The sequence below is a fragment of the Gadus macrocephalus genome, chromosome 17 (genome assembly GCF_031168955.1).
Source record: "Gadus macrocephalus chromosome 17, ASM3116895v1".
In the NCBI taxonomy this organism is placed as follows: Eukaryota; Metazoa; Chordata; class Actinopteri; order Gadiformes; family Gadidae; genus Gadus; species Gadus macrocephalus.
In genome coordinates this window covers 6,151,635-6,173,370 of record NC_082398.1, presented here as the reverse complement: position 1 = coordinate 6,173,370, position 21,736 = coordinate 6,151,635, and the positions used below count along the sequence as shown (strand labels likewise).

Below are 21,736 nucleotides of genomic sequence, written 5' to 3'. Positions count from 1 at the left end.
GCATTTCTAATTGTTAACTAAATTAAAATGCGCAATTGCGAGGTACCTAACGCAAATGTCAAATAACCGCGATACCTGAAATGTTCTGACATTTCATTGTTCTCATCTGCTACTAAATCAGTCAAGGCTTCATTTGAATGTCATCATAGAGTCTAAATATACCACTCACAGTATGGCTCAATTAGCAACCACATACCTAGCGGGGAATTACATCTCTGGTGATTCACGTGTGTGCACTGCAGCATTAAGGTGCTGGTACACACACACAACAAACAACACACACACACACACACACACACACACACACACACACACACACACACACACACACACACACACACAACAAACACACGCACATACACACACACACACACACACACACACACACACACACACACACACACAACAAACACACGCACATACACACACACACACACAGTACACACAGACACACACACACACAACAAACACACGTACATACACACAGACACACACACACACACACACAACAAACACACGCACATTCACACACACACACACACACACACACACACACACACACACACACACACACACACACCCACACACAGACACACACACACACAAAAACACACACACACACACACACACACACACACACACACACACACACACACACACACACACACACACACACACACACACACACACAGACACACACACACACAAAACACGATAGGGAGGCGGGATCACAAAAGGTAGGGGCGTTCATGCGTGGACTAATTCGAGAGCGTATTTAAACGACCTTATTTTTGAGGTGTATTTATACCCTCTATTGTCTCCAGACTTCCTTTCGCACGGTGTGCACTTCATTTATGCACACACACGTATGCCTGTATAGATGTGGATGGATATGAACATCTTCTAGTTTTTGTTTTTGTTGTTGTTGAACCCTTTCTGTATGCCAAGGATTACATTCATGCACTTTTTGTTTAACAGTCAGAACTGTTTTGAAGGGAAAGGCACAAAACATACAATTTTAAATATTGTATGTGCCCCCCCCCTCCTCCCATAACCATAACCCCTCCACCAAGGCAGGCCTGGAGGGCAGCGATGCCAGGGCACCCTGGCGTGCCTTGAAGTGAGGCTAGGTGTGTGTGTGTGTGTGTGTGTGGGGGGGGGGAGGGGGGGGGGAGTTACATTGGTTACAGCAGCACTAGTAAACCAGTGAACATTCATTTGAAGAGGTTCCTGTTTTAAAATATATTAAACACAATTTATGAAATGCCATGATCGATCCAGCGTCCCGCCTCATCTTATTGAATATATTGGACCAATAATCCAAACTCCTGTCAAAACGTCTACAACCTTGTACCCAGGGGACGTTTGCCTGGCCGAGGCCTTGTGTCTAACACCAGACCTACTTGTGGTTCTTCTCCCGCTGGGTAAGCCACTTGTGGTAGTAGGAGCTCTTGATCCGGAGGCAGTAGAAGGCGGTGAGCACCCCAGGCAGCAGCACCAGGAAGGCAAACAGCAGGCCGGCCACCAGCCCCACCTCACCTGTGGGGACGGACGGACGGACGGGCAGGGGGGGGGGGGGGGACAGACGGACCGAGGTCAGCTGTGAGGGGCTCAGGGTAACGGAGGGTATTTGATCCATGAGCCTAGGGATCCTGGGTATATTCACGTAGTAGATATATTTACACATGCACACTTTTTGTAAAAATTGAATATATGCAAGTCAAAAATAACACAAAAAGTATGGCATGTCCTAAAAAATACATGTCAATTTGTGCAGGTATTTTGTTTCTTCGTCAGTTTGTCACTTTTTACTGACAATTGTAGGCAATTGTCATGGCGATACGGTTCAATTCGATAAAGAAATCGACCCAAAGGATCTCTTGAAGTAAACACCAAGGATCGGTGTGGAAGATGTGAGCGAGCGAGTGAGTGAGTTATGTGTGTATGTGCGTGCGTGCGTGGCTACGTGTGTGAATGTATGGGTATGTGTAAGAGTGCATGCGTGTGTGCTCGAGTGTGTGTGTGTGTGTGCGTGGACGTACTGTCGTACTGCACGGGCCCACTGTCCACGCTGCCCCCCAGTCCTGACTTGTCACAGAAGGGCGGAGCCCAGCCACGGTTACAGTGGCAGTTCCCATTGCTGTTGCACACCTGCAGAGAGACACACACACACACACACACACACACACACACACACACACACACACACACACACACACACACACACACACACACACACACACACACACACACACACACACACACACATGCGAAATAGCACATGTAGATCATGCTTGTAACATAAACATAGCATAATACCCTTTCAAAGGACAAAAATGGGACATATTACATATTGCACAATGCATTCAACAGTTTATTCGTAATGTTTGGACTACGACAACACAAACCCAGCACCTCGCTCACACCTCAAGAGCCCGCCCACCCTACCTCTCCGTAACCACGGTAACCACCAAGGCTTTGACCTGGTAAACGACAAACCCGCCTTTGAAGGCTTCGTGTCCTTTATGAGCTGTCATGCACGCAAACAAAAGGTCTGAGCGTCGTTAGTCTCGTCACCATTCGTTGTTAGTCTCGACACCATTACTGCAGACCGCACCTGGGAGCCAGGCTACAACCACGGCCTCCAACGCAAGGGGGTTTACGGACCCATTACGTCCATGCGGACCTTTCTTTCGTCCACCGCCAGGGCCTGACGTGGGCCTCCAAATTTTTTTTGCATTGCGTCGAGGGCAGCAAGGGCTGTGATTGGTCGGCTCACTAAAACCCCATACAGAACCAAAACAGGTTCACCACTGCGTCGAAGCGTCTGCGAGGAACCATAATCAGCCCTTCACGACGCTTTGTTGCTTGGTCGCTTGGTTGCTGTGTTTCCGTTGTGCACGGCGACAACAGTCTTCCATCCACAACCGTTTGACAGGTGTGAACACAGGCCGGCGATTAAGAACCCCTTCAAGTGTCCCCCCGTGAAAATGCTTACCCCCTGCGAAATGTCTGCGAAATGTCTACATGAGCTGGGACCAACCCCCCCAATCTACCTAAGCGACAATTTCCAACAATCAGGTTTGTGTTACAGGAACGTAACAAAACGCACGTTACCCTTAACCGAAGCACAGTTTTTTGGCGTGTTTGAAGCTTGCCATTTCATTTCCGCGGTGATTGGCCGGTGACAGCTTAATGACTTCTCTCTATGGGTAAACAAGCTGCAAATGTTTCCCCTATCTTAGGTGAAATCCACGGCGGAAACGTAATTAATATCTCCAGATGTCTGGACCCGATATCTCCCTCCCACAGAGGGGTAACAAAATAGGCGAGTTCTTTGGCAATAGGAAGCCAATTAAATGAACTTCCAAAAAGTAATGTTTTTATGCTTATTCCATTCTCCCCAAATTGATTTTGGCCAGAATTCCAAAAATATATAAGCTCCCACTAAAACTACGCTTCCCTTATCTTGATATAAAAGATATATTCGTGCAGCTCGACCAACCAACAAGGGAACTATTTCCTTCCACTCTTAATCTCACTCTGCACTTCCACTGAAGTCTCTCTGGATTCAAAACACAACGCACACAAACCGTCCATCTGCCGAGGGGTTTGCGTTTTACGTTTTATTGGTTATCACAAGCCTGGTGAGACCGTCCAAGATAATCAGGTTTGCGTTTCGCAATGAATATCAGTCAGGCCTTGGCCGGCCAGCGATGGATCTCCACACATGGGCGCGGCCTTACGGTGTTCAGGAAAGTCCTGCAGATCCAATTAAAGAACTAAGTGACCCTCTGGCTCCCTTCCCTCTGGCCGGCTCCGCTCGGAAGTAAAGCGAAAACATATTATCCTCCAAGAAATGCTGTCAGTGTGCAGATTCTCCTGTTAATCTTTTAACATCATTATTCGTTCTATTTCAGATAAAACAGTTTTGATTTCTCTGTAGATTGCACCAATTTCGTCGTTTTATTTTTTTACTCCACGCCTCCTCATGAACCGCGACTCTTTCCCCTCAGAGCTGATTGGTCCAATCGTTTTCACGTTTTATCGGGAGGCTTTTAACGGACGCGAGTCCCGACCCATCCACAGAGAGCGACAGAACGTGAACCTGCGTGACCAAAACGTTCTCACGTTCTCACTGACGTGTTAACGCAACGGCAGAAAAACTAAAATCAGCAGCGGAGACAGTGCTGAGTTCACGTCAACCTTTGCTCGCTAGCGGTAAACATCGGAACGTATTTACCTTCGTGCCACGGGCGGCCGCTGTTTACGGGGACACGACGACCGGATCAGTCATACCTCTAAAGTTAATACATCTGGAACGTTCCAGTGTTTATCCCGTCACAGGCCGCTTGCTCCCATCCCCGGTACGTCGATAGCTGTCATATAACGGAGATGGGGGAGGGGGGGCTGGGGGAGTGTAGGGGTGTGTGTAGGGGGGAGCGTGTGCCGTCGGTAGGCTGACCTTAAGGGCTGGCTTTAAAGACATGTGGGGTGTGAAATTACAGTGAACAGCAGGGCGGGCATTGAGCGCTAAGGGTCACAAACAATAAAAATAAGTTGTGGTTCAAGGCTGGGCTGCCTGTAATTGAATGAGAGAGAGAGGGGGCTGTGTGTGTGTGTGTGTGTGTGTGTGTGTGTGTGTGTGTGTGTGTGTGTGTGTGTGTGTGTGTGTGTGTTTGTGTGTGTGTGTGTTGATTTATTTATTTTATTATTTTTTTTATTCATAAACTAGAATCATTCAAGGCTTATTTCGACAAGAAAACATTTGCGCACCTCCGGGCAAAATAAGGATTTTCTTCTGACCATAGCTTATTAACCGTTAAAAACGTGTATCATATATATTTTTCTAAGCATAAGCCACACAAATGCATGCCATCGGCATGTCAAAACCCCTGATTCTCTTTATTGGGTTTGTATTGAGGACGTACAAAGTCATCTATACAAACGCAATCTCAAGGTATTTCACCATCCGACAATACACCAATGATGAGGCCATGATAGGCCATGGACTATCATTGAAGATAGTCCATGGCCTATCACCTAGTCCATGGCCTAAAGAATAAATGTGTAAAGACATTAAAGAAGGACGATACAAAAAGTACCTACACAGTGTTCATGCACAAAGATTATTTCTGCGTAAAGCCATGGAGACACGGTACGTATATGAAAGTGACTTTAGCGACGGTCGCCCTGGTTCCACACTACTGACTGTACCTCACATAGCGCGCACTCCACACACAGTTTCAACTTGTTGAAACGAGATTAAATCAACTGGATAAGGACCGAGACAAGCGAGCATGACGTACGAAAACGTCTTCAAACCCGCCCTCGGACCGCTGGATCTGGACGGATCGCTGTCTGCTCTTGCACGGAAACAGATGTTTAAACTCCCTTAAACACTACCCCTTCCAAGACTGCGTTATGAGCCCATAAACTCCGGACTACTCAAGTCCTGTCGCCGCTCGGGGCCGGGGGAAAGACTGATAAACAGTTCATCACTCCTTTGTTCTAAAAAATACTTCATTTAACTTATGAGAAAGAAACTTTTTACAAGTGGCCTTGCGAGAAAGAGCCTCTCCTTTAACTCAAGGACACAGAGTGAGGGAATAACAAGCAGCCAGCTGTATCTGGCAGCAGGACCGATGGTGTGAGTGTGTGTGTGTGCGTGCGTGTGTGTGTGTGTGTGCGTGTGTGTGTGTGTGTTCCCTACCCCGTGGTCGTGACAGCGTGCGATGCACGTCTCCAGCTCGCTAAACGAAGCGTTCTGGCATCTGCGGTCCCTGCACACCTGTGGGGTGACACGAGCAACAACACATGACGCAGGACGCACTCTACTGCACACGCACACACACACGCACACACACACGCACACACACAGCCCATACGACTTTATTTTTAAAGGGGTGTTGTGAGTGCAGGCACCCTTGTGATGGAGCATGACAAACCACTATACTAAGTGTGTGTGTATTAGATTGTGTGTGTGCGTGTGTGTGCATATGAGTTTGTGTGTGAGTGTATGTACTTGTGTGCCTATGTGTGTGCGTGTATGTTTGCATGCATGTGTGTGTGTGTGTGTGTGTATGTGCGTGTGCATGCGTGTGTGTATGAGTGCGTGTCTGATATATGCGTTTGTCTGTGTGTTTGTAATAATAATAATAATAATGGATTGAATTCATATAGCGCTTTTCTAGACACTCAAAGACGCTTTACAGTGAAGGGACCTCACTCACCACCACCAGTGAGTTTGTGTGTGTATATGCGTGTTTGTATATGTATTCCAGTGTGTGTGTGTATGCACGTTTGCATGCGTGTCTATGTATGAGTGCGTGTGCTTCTACTGTATATATTTATATACATATATATATAGATGTGTGAGTGTGTGCCTATAAATGTACGCGAGCCTGTATCCACTGTATTTGTGTGTCTCTGGGTGGGTCACCTTGCCCTCCCCACACTTGGTGCCGGTCATGACCAGGCCGGGGTCGGGCAGGTCACCCTGGCCGTCCTGGGTGCTGTACACGTAGGTGCCCCGGCACTTCTCCTCGCGGCCGCCCGTGCGGATGGTGGTGTCGATGGACACGGCGTTGGTGCCCTTGGGCTTCTTGGCCGCGCTGTGACACTGGATCTTACCGCACTTGGCGTCGCTGGCGTGGGCAAACAAGGGGGGGGGGGCGGGGGGGTTAGAGAAAAATCAATCAATGAAATCTGACGAACTTGGGTTGGCTTAGCTTCGGGAGGTAGAGGCGGGGTGGGAACCGGAAGGTTGCTGGTTCGATCCTCGGCTCCTCCTAGCTGAGCGTCAAGGTGTCCCTGAGCGAGGCACCTCACCCTGACTGACAGGCTGGCTGTGGCCTTGCGTGGTTGACGTCAGTGTGTGTACAAACAGTTGTAAGTCGCTTAGGATTAAAGTGTCTGCTAAATGGTAATGTACTGTATCAACGTCGTCCCGCTTTGGGTGAGTGATATTTGTTTTCTTGTGTTATCGCACATTCGTATGGATATTCATTGATATATTTGTATTATTATAATTTTTCGTCATACCGTATGGATACATGGCGTCGTTGAGAAACTGTGCATAAATAAAGGATGATGAGGAGGATCTGTGTTTTTCGACCCCCTCATATTCCTCACATGATTGCCAAATTGTGTGAAGATGTGCAAAATCATGCAATATCTGCATATCCCTTAATGACCAGTTCAGCACATCAGCGTTTAAATGTAAAAAAATAAATGAACCATTCACGGTTTCATGCTTGATTACTGCTTGGGTGCGTCGTCAATGACAACCTATCAGGTGATTACCTCCAAACACGCATTAATTGGCCCAGAGCCCACCGATGGCAAAAGACATTAAAACCCTTCTCTTTCAGTAGACCACGTCAGTTTAGCACCCCGCTTCGAGTTGAGTTTAGTTTAGACGGAGCCCAACACAATCACAATCGCCTTCGTGAAATAGTTTAGAAAGTAAACGAAATGAGAAAGGAGAAGGAAGTGTGCAGGGGGACCTTCAGGATAACTACAACAGCCATTTCACAGATGCATGCAAATTGCACATTTTCATATTCTCTAATCAACCGCCCACACCAGCGCGTCCGGGCAGACATCCGGCTAATGACTCCTGGGAGACTCTCTCAAACACGCCTCAGGTGCGGTCGCACGTGCACTCCCGCCTTGTGCCGCACTCACACAGACGCGCACACGCGCAAGAACGCAGACGTAGCAAGCCATTATCGTCTGCCTTAATCTGGAGGCTCATTTGCATGGCTAAACTGCTAATTTGGCTCTATTAATTAGCTGTGGCACTGGGCCATGGAAATTGTCTCTAAGTGAGCTGAGCGTGTGCAGTCTGTGTGCGCGCGCGTGTGTGTGTGTCTGTGTGCGAGTGTGTGTGCGTGCATGGGTATGCAGGCTATTCTCTGTGTGTGTGTTTGTGCATGTGTGTGTGTTTGTGTGTGTGTGTGCACTATGTATGTGTATGTATATGTCTATATGTGTTTGTGTGTGTGTGTGTACGTGTACGTCCATGCACGGGTTGTATGTGTGTGTGCACTGTGAGTGTTCATGCATGGTGTGTGTGTGTGTGTGTGCGTGCACTATGTCCATGTACGATGTATGGGTGTGTGTGTGTGTGCGTGTGTGTGCATGCATGCACTATGTCCATGCACGATGTGTGCGTGTGCGAGAGAGCGTGTGAGAAACAGGAAACCAAACGCTGAGTAGTATGCAGCAGTTTCTACTTCGCCGCCTCGCTGAAAACATTAATTTGTTAATTAGTGTTTCTACGTCCATTTCATTATGGATCAGAATATGGATCAGGTGTCACAGAGGGTACACCTGCAGAACAACCCCTGTACGTAATGCAAGGCGCGTCCTCCTGTCCTTTAGTTTGTCTCTTTTAACTCTCCCATTTTTTACCTCTAAATAATGAATGAACATTTGCTGTGGCAACTTCTTAGGGTTCACTAACTTTGTGCGGTACATATATGGTGTAAATACTGTCCTCACATCGCCTCAACCTTGAAACTACCTCTATATCTCTGTGAGTACGTTTTTTCTAGAAGATTATAAAGACCACAGCCACTCTCCGTCTATCTCTCTACAAAGTCTTACTCTCAGAAAAAATATTCGGTACTCCCAACGCAGACACAGTGGACTTTTTATTTGGCTCGTACAAAGTCAGCTGCTTGTTTTGCTTTCTCTTGTTGCCATGGTGCTTGGGCACAGCCCAATGTCGACCCTGCCTGGCACCAGAGACCGTTGCCCGTGCAAACAGGGACAAGGTTTTACTTGGCGGAAAGGTTTAAACATTTGGTTAGTTTATATTTGAACCGCTAAAGGTACGTATTTGAATGTTTTCGTTTAGTTTTTTATTCTTTTTATGGAGCGGTGGTTAACCAACGGGATGTACGGAGCACACAACATGTTTGACATTGGCACAGCTGAGTCAAATCCCTTCTTTATCTTTTTTGCAACAAACAGTATTCCATATACTTTTATTCCTTTTATTTGGTAGAGTATAAATGGCACGGTATAAGAAAAAAAAGAAAGAATCTAAAATGTGATATTTTCCACCCAGTCTGCATGGGTAGTACAGATACATGTTCAACTTATCCGAGGCCATGTTAACTAAATAACAAAAGTTTCTTCAACTCTTATTTTGTTTGGCTCTCTCTATCGCCACGCATTCTGCCTCTTGGCTGAAATCTATTGAGATTTACACAAAGCTGTTCGCAGCTCTATAAGCTGGGAACTAAAATTGACCTTTCTGTGAAGAATTGGTGTTGCAATAATGGTACTGCTTCCAGACTGTTCCTGTCATCGCTCAGTAGGTTGCCATGAACACAGTGGGAGCATGTCAGTCCGCTGAGAGTAAGATAGCAGCCATTTTAATATCATCACTCAATTCAAATCAATCAATTGATCAAAATGGGGCATAAAATGAATATATCTACTTGTGCGACACAAGTCCTAAGAATGTGTGTGTGTGTGGGGTTGTGTGTGTGTGTGTATGTGTGTGTGTGTGTGTGTGTGTGTGTGTGTGTGTGTGTGTGTGTGTGTGTGTGTGTGTGTGTGTGTGTGTGTGTGTGTGTGTGTGTGTGTGTGTGTGTGTCTCAAATAAAAGATGTCCAATATGAAGTCAACCTCAAAAGGGATGGTACTAAACAAACAGCCGCTATAGCAATTCCTGTTTCTCATTGGCTCATAGGAGGAAGTGGTGTCGTTTGAAAGATCCCCTGTTCCCCAAAAGGTTCCGCCTATCCCAGCTGTCGGACTCTCCTGAACCTCTCGTATTGTGTGAACATTGGTTTGCTTGCTTGTACAGCTTTATCGGCCCATCTCCCCCTGGGGAGAGATCCTTCTACTGTGTTCCTTCTCTAGGTCTTCTCCCCTCTGGGTTCAGGGAGTTTCCCTTATTCTTCAGGGGGGTTCAGGTTCAGGGCGTAGGGTTGTGTGCGGTAAAACGTTACCTCATGGAGACCTTTGAGACTACAACTCTGATAAAAGATGATAAAAATCCACTTGCCTTTTCCGGTTAAAAAGCATGTGATGCATTTGAACGATCGTATCTTGTGTGTGTGTGTGTGTGTGTGTGTGTGTGTGTGTGTGTGTCTTTGATAGTAGTATTCAATGGTAGTATTCCACGCACTGTGTACCAACTCCAACTCACCTCTTCGCACACTTCATGTAGTTCCCCACTCCGTCTTTCCCGCAGTTCCCGAAGGCGTTCCCGGCCGCGTTGACGTCCTCGAAGCAGGCGTCATGAGCCGGCCTCGCATCTGCAACCCCGGGGTACAGAGTCAGGAGTGAACGCTTAATAGGTTCCTCGCTACGGTAGAATGGCGGCATGTCGCTCAGGAGGTAGAGCGGGTCGGCTGGTAACCGCAAGGTTGCTAGTTTGCTCCCCGGCTCCTCCTAGCTGAGGGTCGAGGTGTCCCTGAGCGAGGCACCTCACCCTACCTGCTCCCGACGAGCTGGCTGTCGCCCTGCATGGCCGACGTCGCCGTCGGTGTGTGAGTGTGTGCATTAATGGTTGAATGTTAGGCAATAGTGTAAGGTGCTTTGGGTGGCCTATGGTTACAAAAAAATCGCTATTTAAACGCAGTACATTTACCATTTACTAGATGCACCCGAGTACGTATTGCTTAATCCCCTGGGGGTGCGCCGATAGAGCCGTCCTCGTACGGTGAAGGGATAACCTGTGTCTACGTTGAGGACAGGGGGACGGATTCAAGGAGCTAAGGACTGGTTTTATCGGGGAGTTTTGCAGGACGGACGATTTCGCAGCAAGTGGAAGATAAACAATTGCAAGATCAGCACGGACTCTGGAGGACGAACGGGACGAACGCCGCGCACGCAGAAAGAAAACTGTCTTCACAGCGAACGGGAAAAAGACAGAGAATATGGGTGCATTTTCTTTGAATATATGTATTGTCCTCTCTGAGCCGTGAGTCGTGCTTTTCACTTTGGGCTGAAGGGCTTGTGAGAGTGGTTTGGAAGAACCATTGATGTACAAGGTCAACAGAACATAAAGACCATCGTCAGACAGGGGGCTTCACGTTGGAATGACTGCTTACTTGTGATCCCAAATGAATGTAACATGGAAAAAATGGTGTATCTCAATTCAGCTTGCTTTTTGTAGAGTTACCCTTAGAGGCAGAAAAAAAAACGTTTTTTATAAGCTGCTGGTTTTTAAAAAAACATGGACATGTGGGCTATTTTTTGCATTTTCTTGTTTGTTTTTTCAAGCTTGGAATTGACTGCAGGGTCGATTTAAAGTAACGGGTTACCCTAGTACAGAAAACCCAAAAAAGGCACATCTCTATCCTCCACAGAGCCAGTCAGGGCTAACAATTGCAGCCTGCGATGGGGGTTCAACCCGGGACTCGTCCTGCTCTGCCAACCCTCCACCTGAGCCCTGCCCTCAGCCGCTCAGACTCATTAGCTCCATCTCTGGGTGGCGACTAATTAGCGAATCGAGATCATTGGCTCCAACCCTCACGGGAGGGCGGGCTATCACTCCCGCACTTTAGAAACCTGTAATCCCCAGCCCCTCTGGTGCTCTGCGAGGAACTCTTTGGTGCTTTGCGGCCGCTGTAAGACGGGGGATATATTTTCAGAGTAACAATTTTTTTCCCCGTCTGCGGTTGAGGCATTGGATTCTGAAGACGCTCCAGAGGCGAGGCGTTCATCGCCTTTCTGAACACCGACCACAACAACACACGGGTCAGTGGTGTGCCTTGTAATATATATATATTCCTATAGATATATATATGCAAACGTGTTTGTGCGTGTGAGTGCATGTGCGCCGCTGTGTGTGCACGTGTGCATATTTGTGAGCGCATGAGTGTGTGTGCATGCGTGTCCGTACACTTGGATATTTGTGTTTGTGTGTGCTCTTGTGTGTGTGTGTGTGTGTGTGTGTGTGTGTGTGTGTGTGTGTGTGTGTGTGTGCGTGCACATGTGCCTGTGTGTGTATGCGCATGCGCATGTGTTCACGTGTGTTTTTGTGTGGGCGTGCGTGCGTACACGTGTGCGCGCGTGTGTGTGTGTGTGTGTGTGTGTGTGTGTGTGTGTGTGTGTGTGTGCGTGTGTGCGTGTGTGTGTGTGTGTGTGCGTGTGTGTGTGTGTGTGTGTGTGTGTGGCAGCGTACCGTAGCCCCAGAGCTGCAGGCACTGCTGCTGGTGCGTGAGGCACATGCCGTTGTAGCAGTAGGCCGCGCGCTGCTGGCAGGACGAGCCGTCCAGCAGGTACACGTTGGCCGGGCAGTAGGGCGACCCCCCCGTGCAGTACTCGGGCAGGTCACATGACCCCGCCGGCCCGCGGCACATGGTCCCCGCCTGCTTCAACTGGAGGGAAGAGGGAATGACGTCAGCGCCGGGCGACTCTACCCAGTATGTGGCTCCGCCGTTAGGGCGTTTTTTGGGAACGCTTTCCTTGTTTTACATTAAAAATGAAAAGAATAAATGAATATCTAGAAAGGGTTTGCACGTAGCTGCAAAGGCCCATCTCTCTGATGTTCTCTTCGTGTTTATTTTATGTTTTCTATATGTGCTACTACTATGTCTCACCAGCCATCAAACACAACCTTTTGCTTTTCATCGTTGGCTACGGATTATTATATAATTTGTTTTTCACGGTGGAAAATGCGCACTTTGTTAATGTCAAACAGCCGTGGTTTGGCTGCAAACCTCCACCAAGCCCGCTGATATTTAATGTTTTTTTCTCCTCAGTCTATTTCTCACCCTGGAATGTGCTAACTCAATAAATAATCTGCAAATGACCACATTTGGCTAAAAATAAAGAAAGCGTTTCCTCACCTCTCTCGTCCAAAGTCAAAGTGTGAATTTATTTGTGTTTTATATAAAGAACGTGGTGGAGGAGAACCGAAGGAGGGAAGGGCGCTTGGGAGGGGCTGGTGTTTATCTGGGATGACAGCGTGCCAAAAGGGGGCCTTTGCTGTACATAAGGAAATCTAAAAACGAAATTGACAGTGAAAGCGCCCGCCTTCGCTGCTGTAAGAGTGCCATACCCGGCGTGTGCACGCGTGTGTGTGTGTGTGTGTGTGTGCGCGTGTGTGTGTGTGTCCCGTCTTACTTTGCAGCTCTCGCAGCAGACCCCGTGGGCACACTGAGCCCCCTCCTTCAGCGTGCAGTTGTTTGCGTTGCAGCAGTCGTTGGTGCATTCCTGCGAAAGAAACACACAGACACACACACACACACACACACACACACAGACACACACACACACAGAGTGAGCGATAAATCACCTGCGGGTGATCACAAACAAACGGATGAAAGCATGAGCGGCTGGGCTTTGACCCTCGACTCAGTCTCAGCAGCGGTGTGTCACCGATCCTCTTCGTGTCTCGCTAACAACAAGGCTTTAACCTCTTGTCGCTTCGTTATGTCCGGCAGTGGTGCTCGACCTTCGACCCTCGAACAGCTCGTACACAACCGACAAAAAGTCTATCAATGCATCACACACACAGCGGCGAGGCAAAGAGTGCCCACGTCCCCTTCATGAGTACTGCGAGAAGGCCCCCGCAGGTGGGATGATACTCTGCACGGAGCATGAGGGTCAATGATGGCCTACAGCGGAAAAACCTTCTCCCCACGGAGCGACGATGAATCTACTCAAAATTATGATAACGATGATGACAATGATTATTCGCTGCATTTAGACAGCGCTTTGGCAGGCACCCAGCGAGAACTTCCAATTAGAGGCCTGATTAAGGCGAGCCGTGTCGGTACAAAACCAGGTCAGGCCCCCGGCCGGGACACCTGCTCTCTCGGATATCAACGCCGAAAGACAGCGCCCTTTGACCTTTGAGCTGACCCAGAGCACCCTCCAGAGAGACCAGCGGTGTGCTTGGAAGCTGGTCTGGTTTTCTCCCCAAACAGACGGCATGTGAACAATGATTCATCGTTTGTCGTATAGCTACTCTGCAACCTGACTGGAAAGGGGCGACTTGTTCTGTTGCATTCATGATAAGTCATGATAAGTCGTTTATGAGGCTTTTCTTGCACAGTGGGGTACGGCTACAGCACAGAAACGGTAAGGACGGGGTGCCCTGCTTAAGGATTGTCATCCGGAATGTTTGACCAGGGGTGAAACGCGCTGAGACGTTTTTAACAACCTCAACATACAAATGAAACGTGGGACGCATGACCTGGAGAATAATAATAATAGTACAATGAAACGAAAAGAGCGAGCAGGAATTGGACACGGCTCGTCCAGCACTACAACGAACACACGCGCGAGCGTCGCCTCCTGTTTATCTGATTGTTTCCTGACGTCCTACTTGTACATATTTTCACCAACCGACCAAAAGCCAACCGGGGCGCTCTTCATCTTTCCCTTTTTTTTTTTTTTTTTTTTCCTCTCCCTTTTCCTCCCTCTCCCGGCTCTACTGTCTCACACGGATGAAGATGACATCTGCTGTTGCCATGACGCCCTCCACACAGCGCCGCACCGATCTCCCTCCTCCCCCTCCTCCCTAACGGACGTGGGAGTTGAAAGTTGAAAGAAAGAATAAATAATTACACCGCCGAGCCGGGCGGCGTTGGAGGGACTACGGATCCGACTGGAACGAGCGGGAGAGAGAGAGCGCCAGCAGTAACACTCACAACCCGACGTGCTGGGAGAGGCGTGTAGCGCCCGGCGGCTAGGTCACCCCGCCGCCGTGATAAAACCAGGTTTTCATTGTGGTGTGGTGACCACTTACACCCAGGAGGCCTTTGGCTGGCGTTTGTTGGGAGAACTACGGCCCGGGGGGGGGGGGGGGGGGGGGGGGTTTCGGCGTTTCGGAGGAGGTGTAAATAAACATGGATGGGGCGGGGACGCTTCTAGGAAGAGTCTCGGAGCGGGGGGGGGGCTGTCCGTTGGGGGAGATCATTAATAACAAACCTCCTGTCTCATTAGCAGTGAGAGCTGGGAGATAGTGAGTTTCTGTCTCGCTGCCTTTCTTGTGCTCTCTCTCCCCTCCCAATCTCTCGCTCTTTTGCACTCTCTCTTGCTCTCTCTCTCTCTCCTTCTCTCTCTTCCTCCCCATCACTCTTTCTCTCTCTCCCTCTCCCTCTTCCTCCCCATCACTCTCTCTCTCTCTCTCTCTCTCGCTCCCTTCCAATTTTCTCTTTGTTGCTCTATCCTTTCCTCTCTGTCGACCTTCCCGTCTCGCTTTCAACTCCCTTCTTTCTTCTCTTTCTATCGATCTCTCTTTTATTCTCCCTCTCCATTCCCATCTCTCTCGCTTGATTTCGCTCTCTCCCTATCTCTCTTTCTTTCGCCCTCTCCCTTATCATCTCGCTCTTTATCGCTCTCCCTTCCCCATCTCTCACTCTTTATCCCTCCCCATTCCCTTCTCTTGCTCTTTATCTCTCTCTCCCTTTGATTCTCTCTCTCCCCCATCTCTCTCGTCCCCTCTCTCTCCCTTCCCATCTCGTTTTGAGTGTCTCTCTCTCCCTCTCTACCGTCCCCTCTGTCTCTCTCTCACTCTACCTTCCACACTCTCTCTCTCTCTTTGTCTCTCTCCGGTCCCCTCTCTCTCTCACTCTACCTTCCACACTCTCTCTCTCTTTGTCTCTCTACCGTCCCCTCTGTCTCTCTCTCACTCTACCTTCCACACTCTCTCTCTCTCTTTGTCTCTCTACCGTCCCCTCTGTCTCTCTCTCACTCTACCTTCCACACTCTCTCTCTCTCTCCCTCTCTACCGTCCCCTCTGTCTCTCTCTCACTCTACCTTCCACACTCTCTCTCTCTTTGTCTCTCTACCGTCCCCTCTGTCTCTCTCTCACTCTACCTTCCACACTCTCTCTCTCTCTCCCTCTCTACCGTCCCCTCTGTCTCTCTCTCACTCTACCTTCCACACTCTCTCTCTCTTTGTCTCTCTACCGTCCCCTCTGTCTCTCTCTCACTCTACCTTCCACACTCTCTCTCTCTCTTTGTCTCTCTACCGTCCCCTCTCTCTCTCACTCTACCTTCCACACTCTCTCTCTCTCTTTGTCTCTCTACCGTCCCCTCTGTCTCTCTCTCACTCTACCTTCCACACTCTCTCTCTCTCTCCCTCTCTACCGTCCCCTCTGTCTCTCTCTCACTCTACCTTCCACACTCTCTCTCTCTCTTTGTCTCTCTCCGGTCCCCTCTCTCTCTCACTCTACCTTCCACACTCTCTCTCTCTCTTTGTCTCTCTCCGGTCCCCTCTGTCTCTCTCTCACTCTACCTTCCACACTCTCTCTCTCTCTTTGTCTCTCTCCGGTCCCCTCTCTCTCTCACTCTACCTTCCACACTCTCTCTCTCTTTGTCTCTCTCCGGTCCCCTCTCTCTCTCACTCTACCTTCCACACTCTCTCTCTCTTTGTCTCTCTACCGTCCCCTCTGTCTCTCTCTCACTCTACCTTCCACACTCTCTCTCTCTTTGTCTCTCTCCGGTCCCCTCTCTCTCTCACTCTACCTTCCACTCTCTCTCTCTCTTTGTCTCTCTCCGGTCCCCTCTGTCTCTCTCTCACTCTACCTTCCACACTCTCTCTCTCTCTTTGTCTCTCTACCGTCCCCTCTGTCTCTCTCTCACTCTACCTTCCACACTCTCTCTCTCTTTGTCTCTCTCCGGTCCCCTCTGTCTCTCTCTCACTCTACCTTCCACACTCTCTCTCTCTCTTTGTCTCTCTACCGTCCCCTCTGTCTCTCTCTCACTCTACCTTCCACACTCTCTCTCTCTTTGTCTCTCTCCGGTCCCCTCTGTCTCTCTCTCACTCTACCTTCCACTCTCTCTCTCTCTTTGTCTCTCTCCGGTCCCCTCTGTCTCTCTCTCACTCTACCTTCCACACTCTCTCTCTCTTTGTCTCTCTCCGGTCCCCTCTCTCTCTCACTCTACCTTCCACACTCTCTCTCTCTCTTTGTCTCTCTCCGGTCCCCTCTCTCTCTCACTCTACCTTCCACTCTCTCTCTCTCTTTGTCTCTCTACCGTCCCCTCTGTCTCTCTCTCACTCTACCTTCCACTCTCTCTCTCTCTCTGTCTCTCTACCGTCCCCTCTGTCTCTCTCTCACTCTACCTTCCACTCTCTCTCTCTCTTTGTCTCTCTACCGTCCCCTCTGTCTCTCTCTCACTCTACCTTCCACTCTCTCTCTCTCTGTCTCTCTACCGTCCCCTCTGTCTCTCTCTCACTCTACCTTCCACCCTCTCTCTCTCTTTGTCTCTCTACCGTCCCCTCTCTCTCTCACATTGTCTCAGTGAGTGATGTCAGCTGGGGTGTGAATGGGAGCCGCGTCACAAGCGTCTTGACACGACTCCAACCTGCCCTCCATCTGGTCCAATCAGATGGGCCCTTCGCTCGGATAACTTTTAGGGGACCACTGACAACGTCACGTCTCAAAAAAAAGCCAAAAAACACCACAGGAGGAAAATGTCCATCCCTTCTTGTCAGAGGCCTTTCCAACACGGTTACATGCGTCTCATGGCTGACACATGGTCTGACACATGTCACTCACCACTCGTGTGGTGTGTGACATGTGTCAGCCATGTGTCAGCCATGAGGCGCATGTCACCGTGGTGTTTACGTTATTTCAGTATTAACGGCCCGTTTAAGGTTTTAATTGGCGGTTGGTGTTTTGGTGTCAAGCGCTCACTTCACCACGAGAAAAATCGAAAGCAATTCTTTGCTATCGAGGTATTTGATAATTTAATCTCATTATTTTGAATATACTGTATATATTCATATATAATATGAACCTGTTTTACATTAATACATTGGGTATTGATAAAATGATCAAAGTGCTACAAATATATATTTTATTATATTATATCCATTATATTACTCTTTCCGCACGACGAAACACTCCATAACAATCGCGTGATCAATTGATATTTAACCATCGATCCTAACCACACAGCCTCCCGCGAGGCGCGCTCTTAATCCGCCTTCGCTCACGTGCACACCCCCTCACCGTGGTGGATCACCCCCCCTACCCTCCTTACCTCCAGCTCGCCGCAATCGCACTCCTCCCCGTCCTCCACGAAACCGTTGCCGCACCTCTTTCCCCCGACCAGGTCCTTCATGTTGGGCATGTTGAAGAGGCACATGCCCCCTCCCTTCTGGAAGTATCCGTCCAGGTCCTTCTTGCTGCAGTGACTGAACACCTTGGGGAACGGGTGCCTGGGTAACACACGGGGCGAGAGGCGCGTCTGAGCACCAGGGCTGGGGACCAGCCTTTCCAGGAGGCCAGGGGATGTGAGCAAACATCAGCCTTCTAATCCAGGCTTAAGACTCCACCTTTACTCCCTGGCCTTCCCTGTGCCCTGATGTGGAAGGTCCAATGTGCTTTTTGTGTTATTTGTCTTTTTTAGTTATCCTCTGTACAGCACTTTGGTCAGTGATGCTGGGTGTGAATGCGCTTCATAATTGAATTTACTTTACTTTACAAACTGATTTGACTGATATATAAATACATATGAATATATGCCAAGGCGTTTTTGCAGCCTGCCAAACACAAAGTGCACCGCACTGCCATTGTTTGTTGGAGCCGATGGTTGAAAAAAAGGAACAGCAGCTTGCTGCGTCCTGTGTTTATTGTTGCTAGGCTACCACTGAATGCTCTCCTTAGCCTAAGTGTTATTTAATCATACTTTTAAACGTTTATCATTCATCCACACATCATAAGTATTCATATAGCTCCGGGTATGCAGTCACAGCCTGGACTAGTTTCACCACTTGTTGGTCGCAACAGGCACAGAAGGCCCGCCTCTCAATGCATCTGATTGGACACAAGGACATAAAAGCAGTGAGGTAAACACTTAACACTTGTTTTCAGGGAAAGCGCTCATTGATAACAGTTACAAAAAGCCTCCCAAGGCTGCTGAAACGCGTTCTGTCTGATCAGGTGGCCTTACGCAATCCTTTCGCATAACAATATTCTTAACTTGAGCCTTGGGGTGTATTTTTTTTTATTTCTCCAGCATTTGCAGGACCGGAATTGAAATCCAACTCTCCAAACCGATTTCTATGCTGTCAATAGCTGGGGCATTTCTGTTGCCTATTGTGTGACTTGGCCCTCCAGTGGATTCAGAACAAGATGAAATCATACATGCTTATGGAAAAAGATTGAAGGTTGACTGACGCTGATCTGTTTCTATGTGCCTCACAATAGAAGGCCATTACCCAATGAGAATGTCCTCTGACTGTTCAGGTGAGGCTCGGGTGGGGGAGACTTGTACTGTCGCAGCAGTACTTAAACACAGACTAGAGGTGAGTGAGACCATTAGAAATACACCACTCTAGCAGAGCAATGACTGGAGTGCAAGCCTTGCTTTTCCTTTCATGGGCTTCTGCCAAGTAGCGAATGCTGCCAACTGTAGCATCGGTAGCCTTAACGGATGCTTGAGCTGTCAGAAGAAACTTGGCTGTGAACGCGGCCACTGTGCTTTTGCTTTAGTCTTGATGCTGTCGCTAGATCCACTGCCATAGTCTTGATGCGGTTGATACATCCATTGCTTTAGTCTTGATGTTGTCGCTAGATCCACTGCTATTGTCTTGATGCTGTCAATAGATCCACTTCTATAGTCTTGATGCTGTTGATACATATATTTCTTCAGTCTTGATGCCGTCGCTGGATCCATTGCTTTAGTCTTGATGCTGACACCAGATCCACTGCTAAAGGCCGTTTCTCAATTCCAAGTACGCGAACTACGGACTCGTGGACTTCGAAGTTCGTACTTGGCAAGTCCGGACTTCAAGTACACACTTCCGAGGACGGGAGTACGCACCTGCAATTGGAACAGCAGCGGACTCGATGACGTCACCAGCTCAGCTCGTCTGTTAACTGTGCTACGGCCTCATGTAGGCATATAACTACTGAACAATATGAACAAATTATGTAAAACAAAACACCAGCCTCTTTAGTTTTAAAATAGTATGTTAGTATTTTGAATGAATATAAATGAAAAGTTACGCGTATTCACACGGCAAGCCAGCTGTACCCTACATATGATTGTATGAGATTGCCGTTTCTCAATTTTCCTATATAGCCTATTATTATATTATTGGAGAGTAGGCTATTGATATAAGAATTACGAACGAGCGAGAATAGAATAGAAACACACACACACACGCGCACACACACACACACACACACACACACACACACACACACACACACACACACACACACACGATCAGATGGATCCGACTGGGATTTGCGTTGCGATGGGTTTCCTCCATCAGCGACTTATACAATATAAACAAATTATATAAAACAAAACCCCTCTTTCATTTTAAAATAATAGTATGTAAATATGTTGAATAGGCCTCCCTCTTTGTTATACTTTTAAAATGTTCCCATATAGCCTATTTTATAGCTTACACACTGATATTTTAAAACAGAAATGCGAAATGTGAAATGCATCCTGGGATTTATAGCGGTTGCAAGTACACACGAGCCACCTCCGATGCAAGCTCGGTGAAACGGCGAGATCGAGCACGCATAAAGAACACTTCCGGGTTTTACAACAGTACTCGCTTGATGCGTACTTCGAATTGGAACAGTGCTCGGGCAACGACTGATGACGTTTCACGAGTCCACGAGCACACGAGCACGCACAAGTACGCGAATTGAGAAACGGCCATAGTCTTGATTATATCGCTAGATCCACTGCTTTAGTCTTGATGATATCTCTACATCCATGGCTTTAGTCTTGATGCGGTCTCTAGATCCACTGCTTTAGTCTTGATGATATCTCTACATCCATGGCTTTAGTCTTGATGCGGTCTCTAGATCCACTGCTTTAGTCTTGATGCTGTCACCAGATCCACTGCTTTAGTCTTGATGCCGTCTCTAGATCCACTGCTTTAGTCTTGATGCTGTCACCAGATCCACTGCATTAGTCTTGATGCTGTCACCAGATCCACTGCTTTAGTCTTGATGCCGTCTCTAGATCCACTGCTTTAGTTTTGATGCTGTCACCAGATCCACTGCTTTAGTCTTGATGCCGTCTCTAGATCCACTGCATTAGTCTTGATGCTGTCACCAGATCCACTGCTTTGGTCTTGATGGGTCTAAATACTGAACAAACTTTTTTGGGGGAGTTTCCCGCCTAAATGGGCATCAATGGCGTCACGACCACAGCCGGTAGCCCCAAGTCTTTTTCCTCTATCTCCTAATGTCTACGGTCGTCTTTCATAAGCAGCGGCCCTGCGGCCCAACCCTCCCCCCCGCTGAGACTCACCCCGTGGCGGCGGCCATCACGCAGCCGCCCTGCTCGGCCGTGGCCTCCACGCAGCAGCCCTCGTTGTCGTGGCTCATGCCGAAGTTGTGGCCGATCTCGTGGGCCATGGTGGCAGCCGCGCCGATGGGCAGGTCCGAGTGGTCCTGTGGCACCAACAGATTCTGACTTTACTCTGACATTTCATTTATAATGATGATTATTAGGATCAATAATCACAATGATACAATTAGAGTCGTCATCCTCAATCATCGATCGTACATCCGGAGATGACCCTCTTGCGTACACACTTCACACAAAAATGCTGGACAAAACCGACAGACACAGAGAGTGATACCACGCGCACACATTCATTTACATTGACATTTACATTCATGTGCGACGCACGTTAACACATCACACACACATAGGCATTGCCCAACAATTTAAACACAGGACCTGTGCACGTGCAGCATTCATCCAGCACATAAGTGCAGTGACCGGTCCAGGAAATTGTTTTAATCTGTGCCAGGGAACGAAGCGTA

At 48.4% G+C, this 21,736-nt stretch overlaps 1 protein-coding gene across 1 annotated transcript in view; it reads right to left on the bottom strand.

Moving 5' to 3' along the window:
• Nucleotides 1-506: 506 nt before the first annotated feature.
• The window catches only part of adam19a (ADAM metallopeptidase domain 19a), a 52,936-nt gene continuing 31,706 nt past the window's right edge, over nt 507-21,736 (bottom strand). The window contains 9 exon segments of the mRNA XM_060035861.1: nt 507-1,539; nt 2,043-2,151; nt 5,714-5,791; nt 6,443-6,647; nt 10,172-10,280; nt 12,155-12,350; nt 13,099-13,188; nt 17,973-18,150; nt 21,216-21,358. Of these exon segments, the coding sequence (XP_059891844.1) occupies nt 1,400-1,539; nt 2,043-2,151; nt 5,714-5,791; nt 6,443-6,647; nt 10,172-10,280; nt 12,155-12,350; nt 13,099-13,188; nt 17,973-18,150; nt 21,216-21,358 (1,248 nt within the window). The 3' untranslated portion in view covers nt 507-1,399.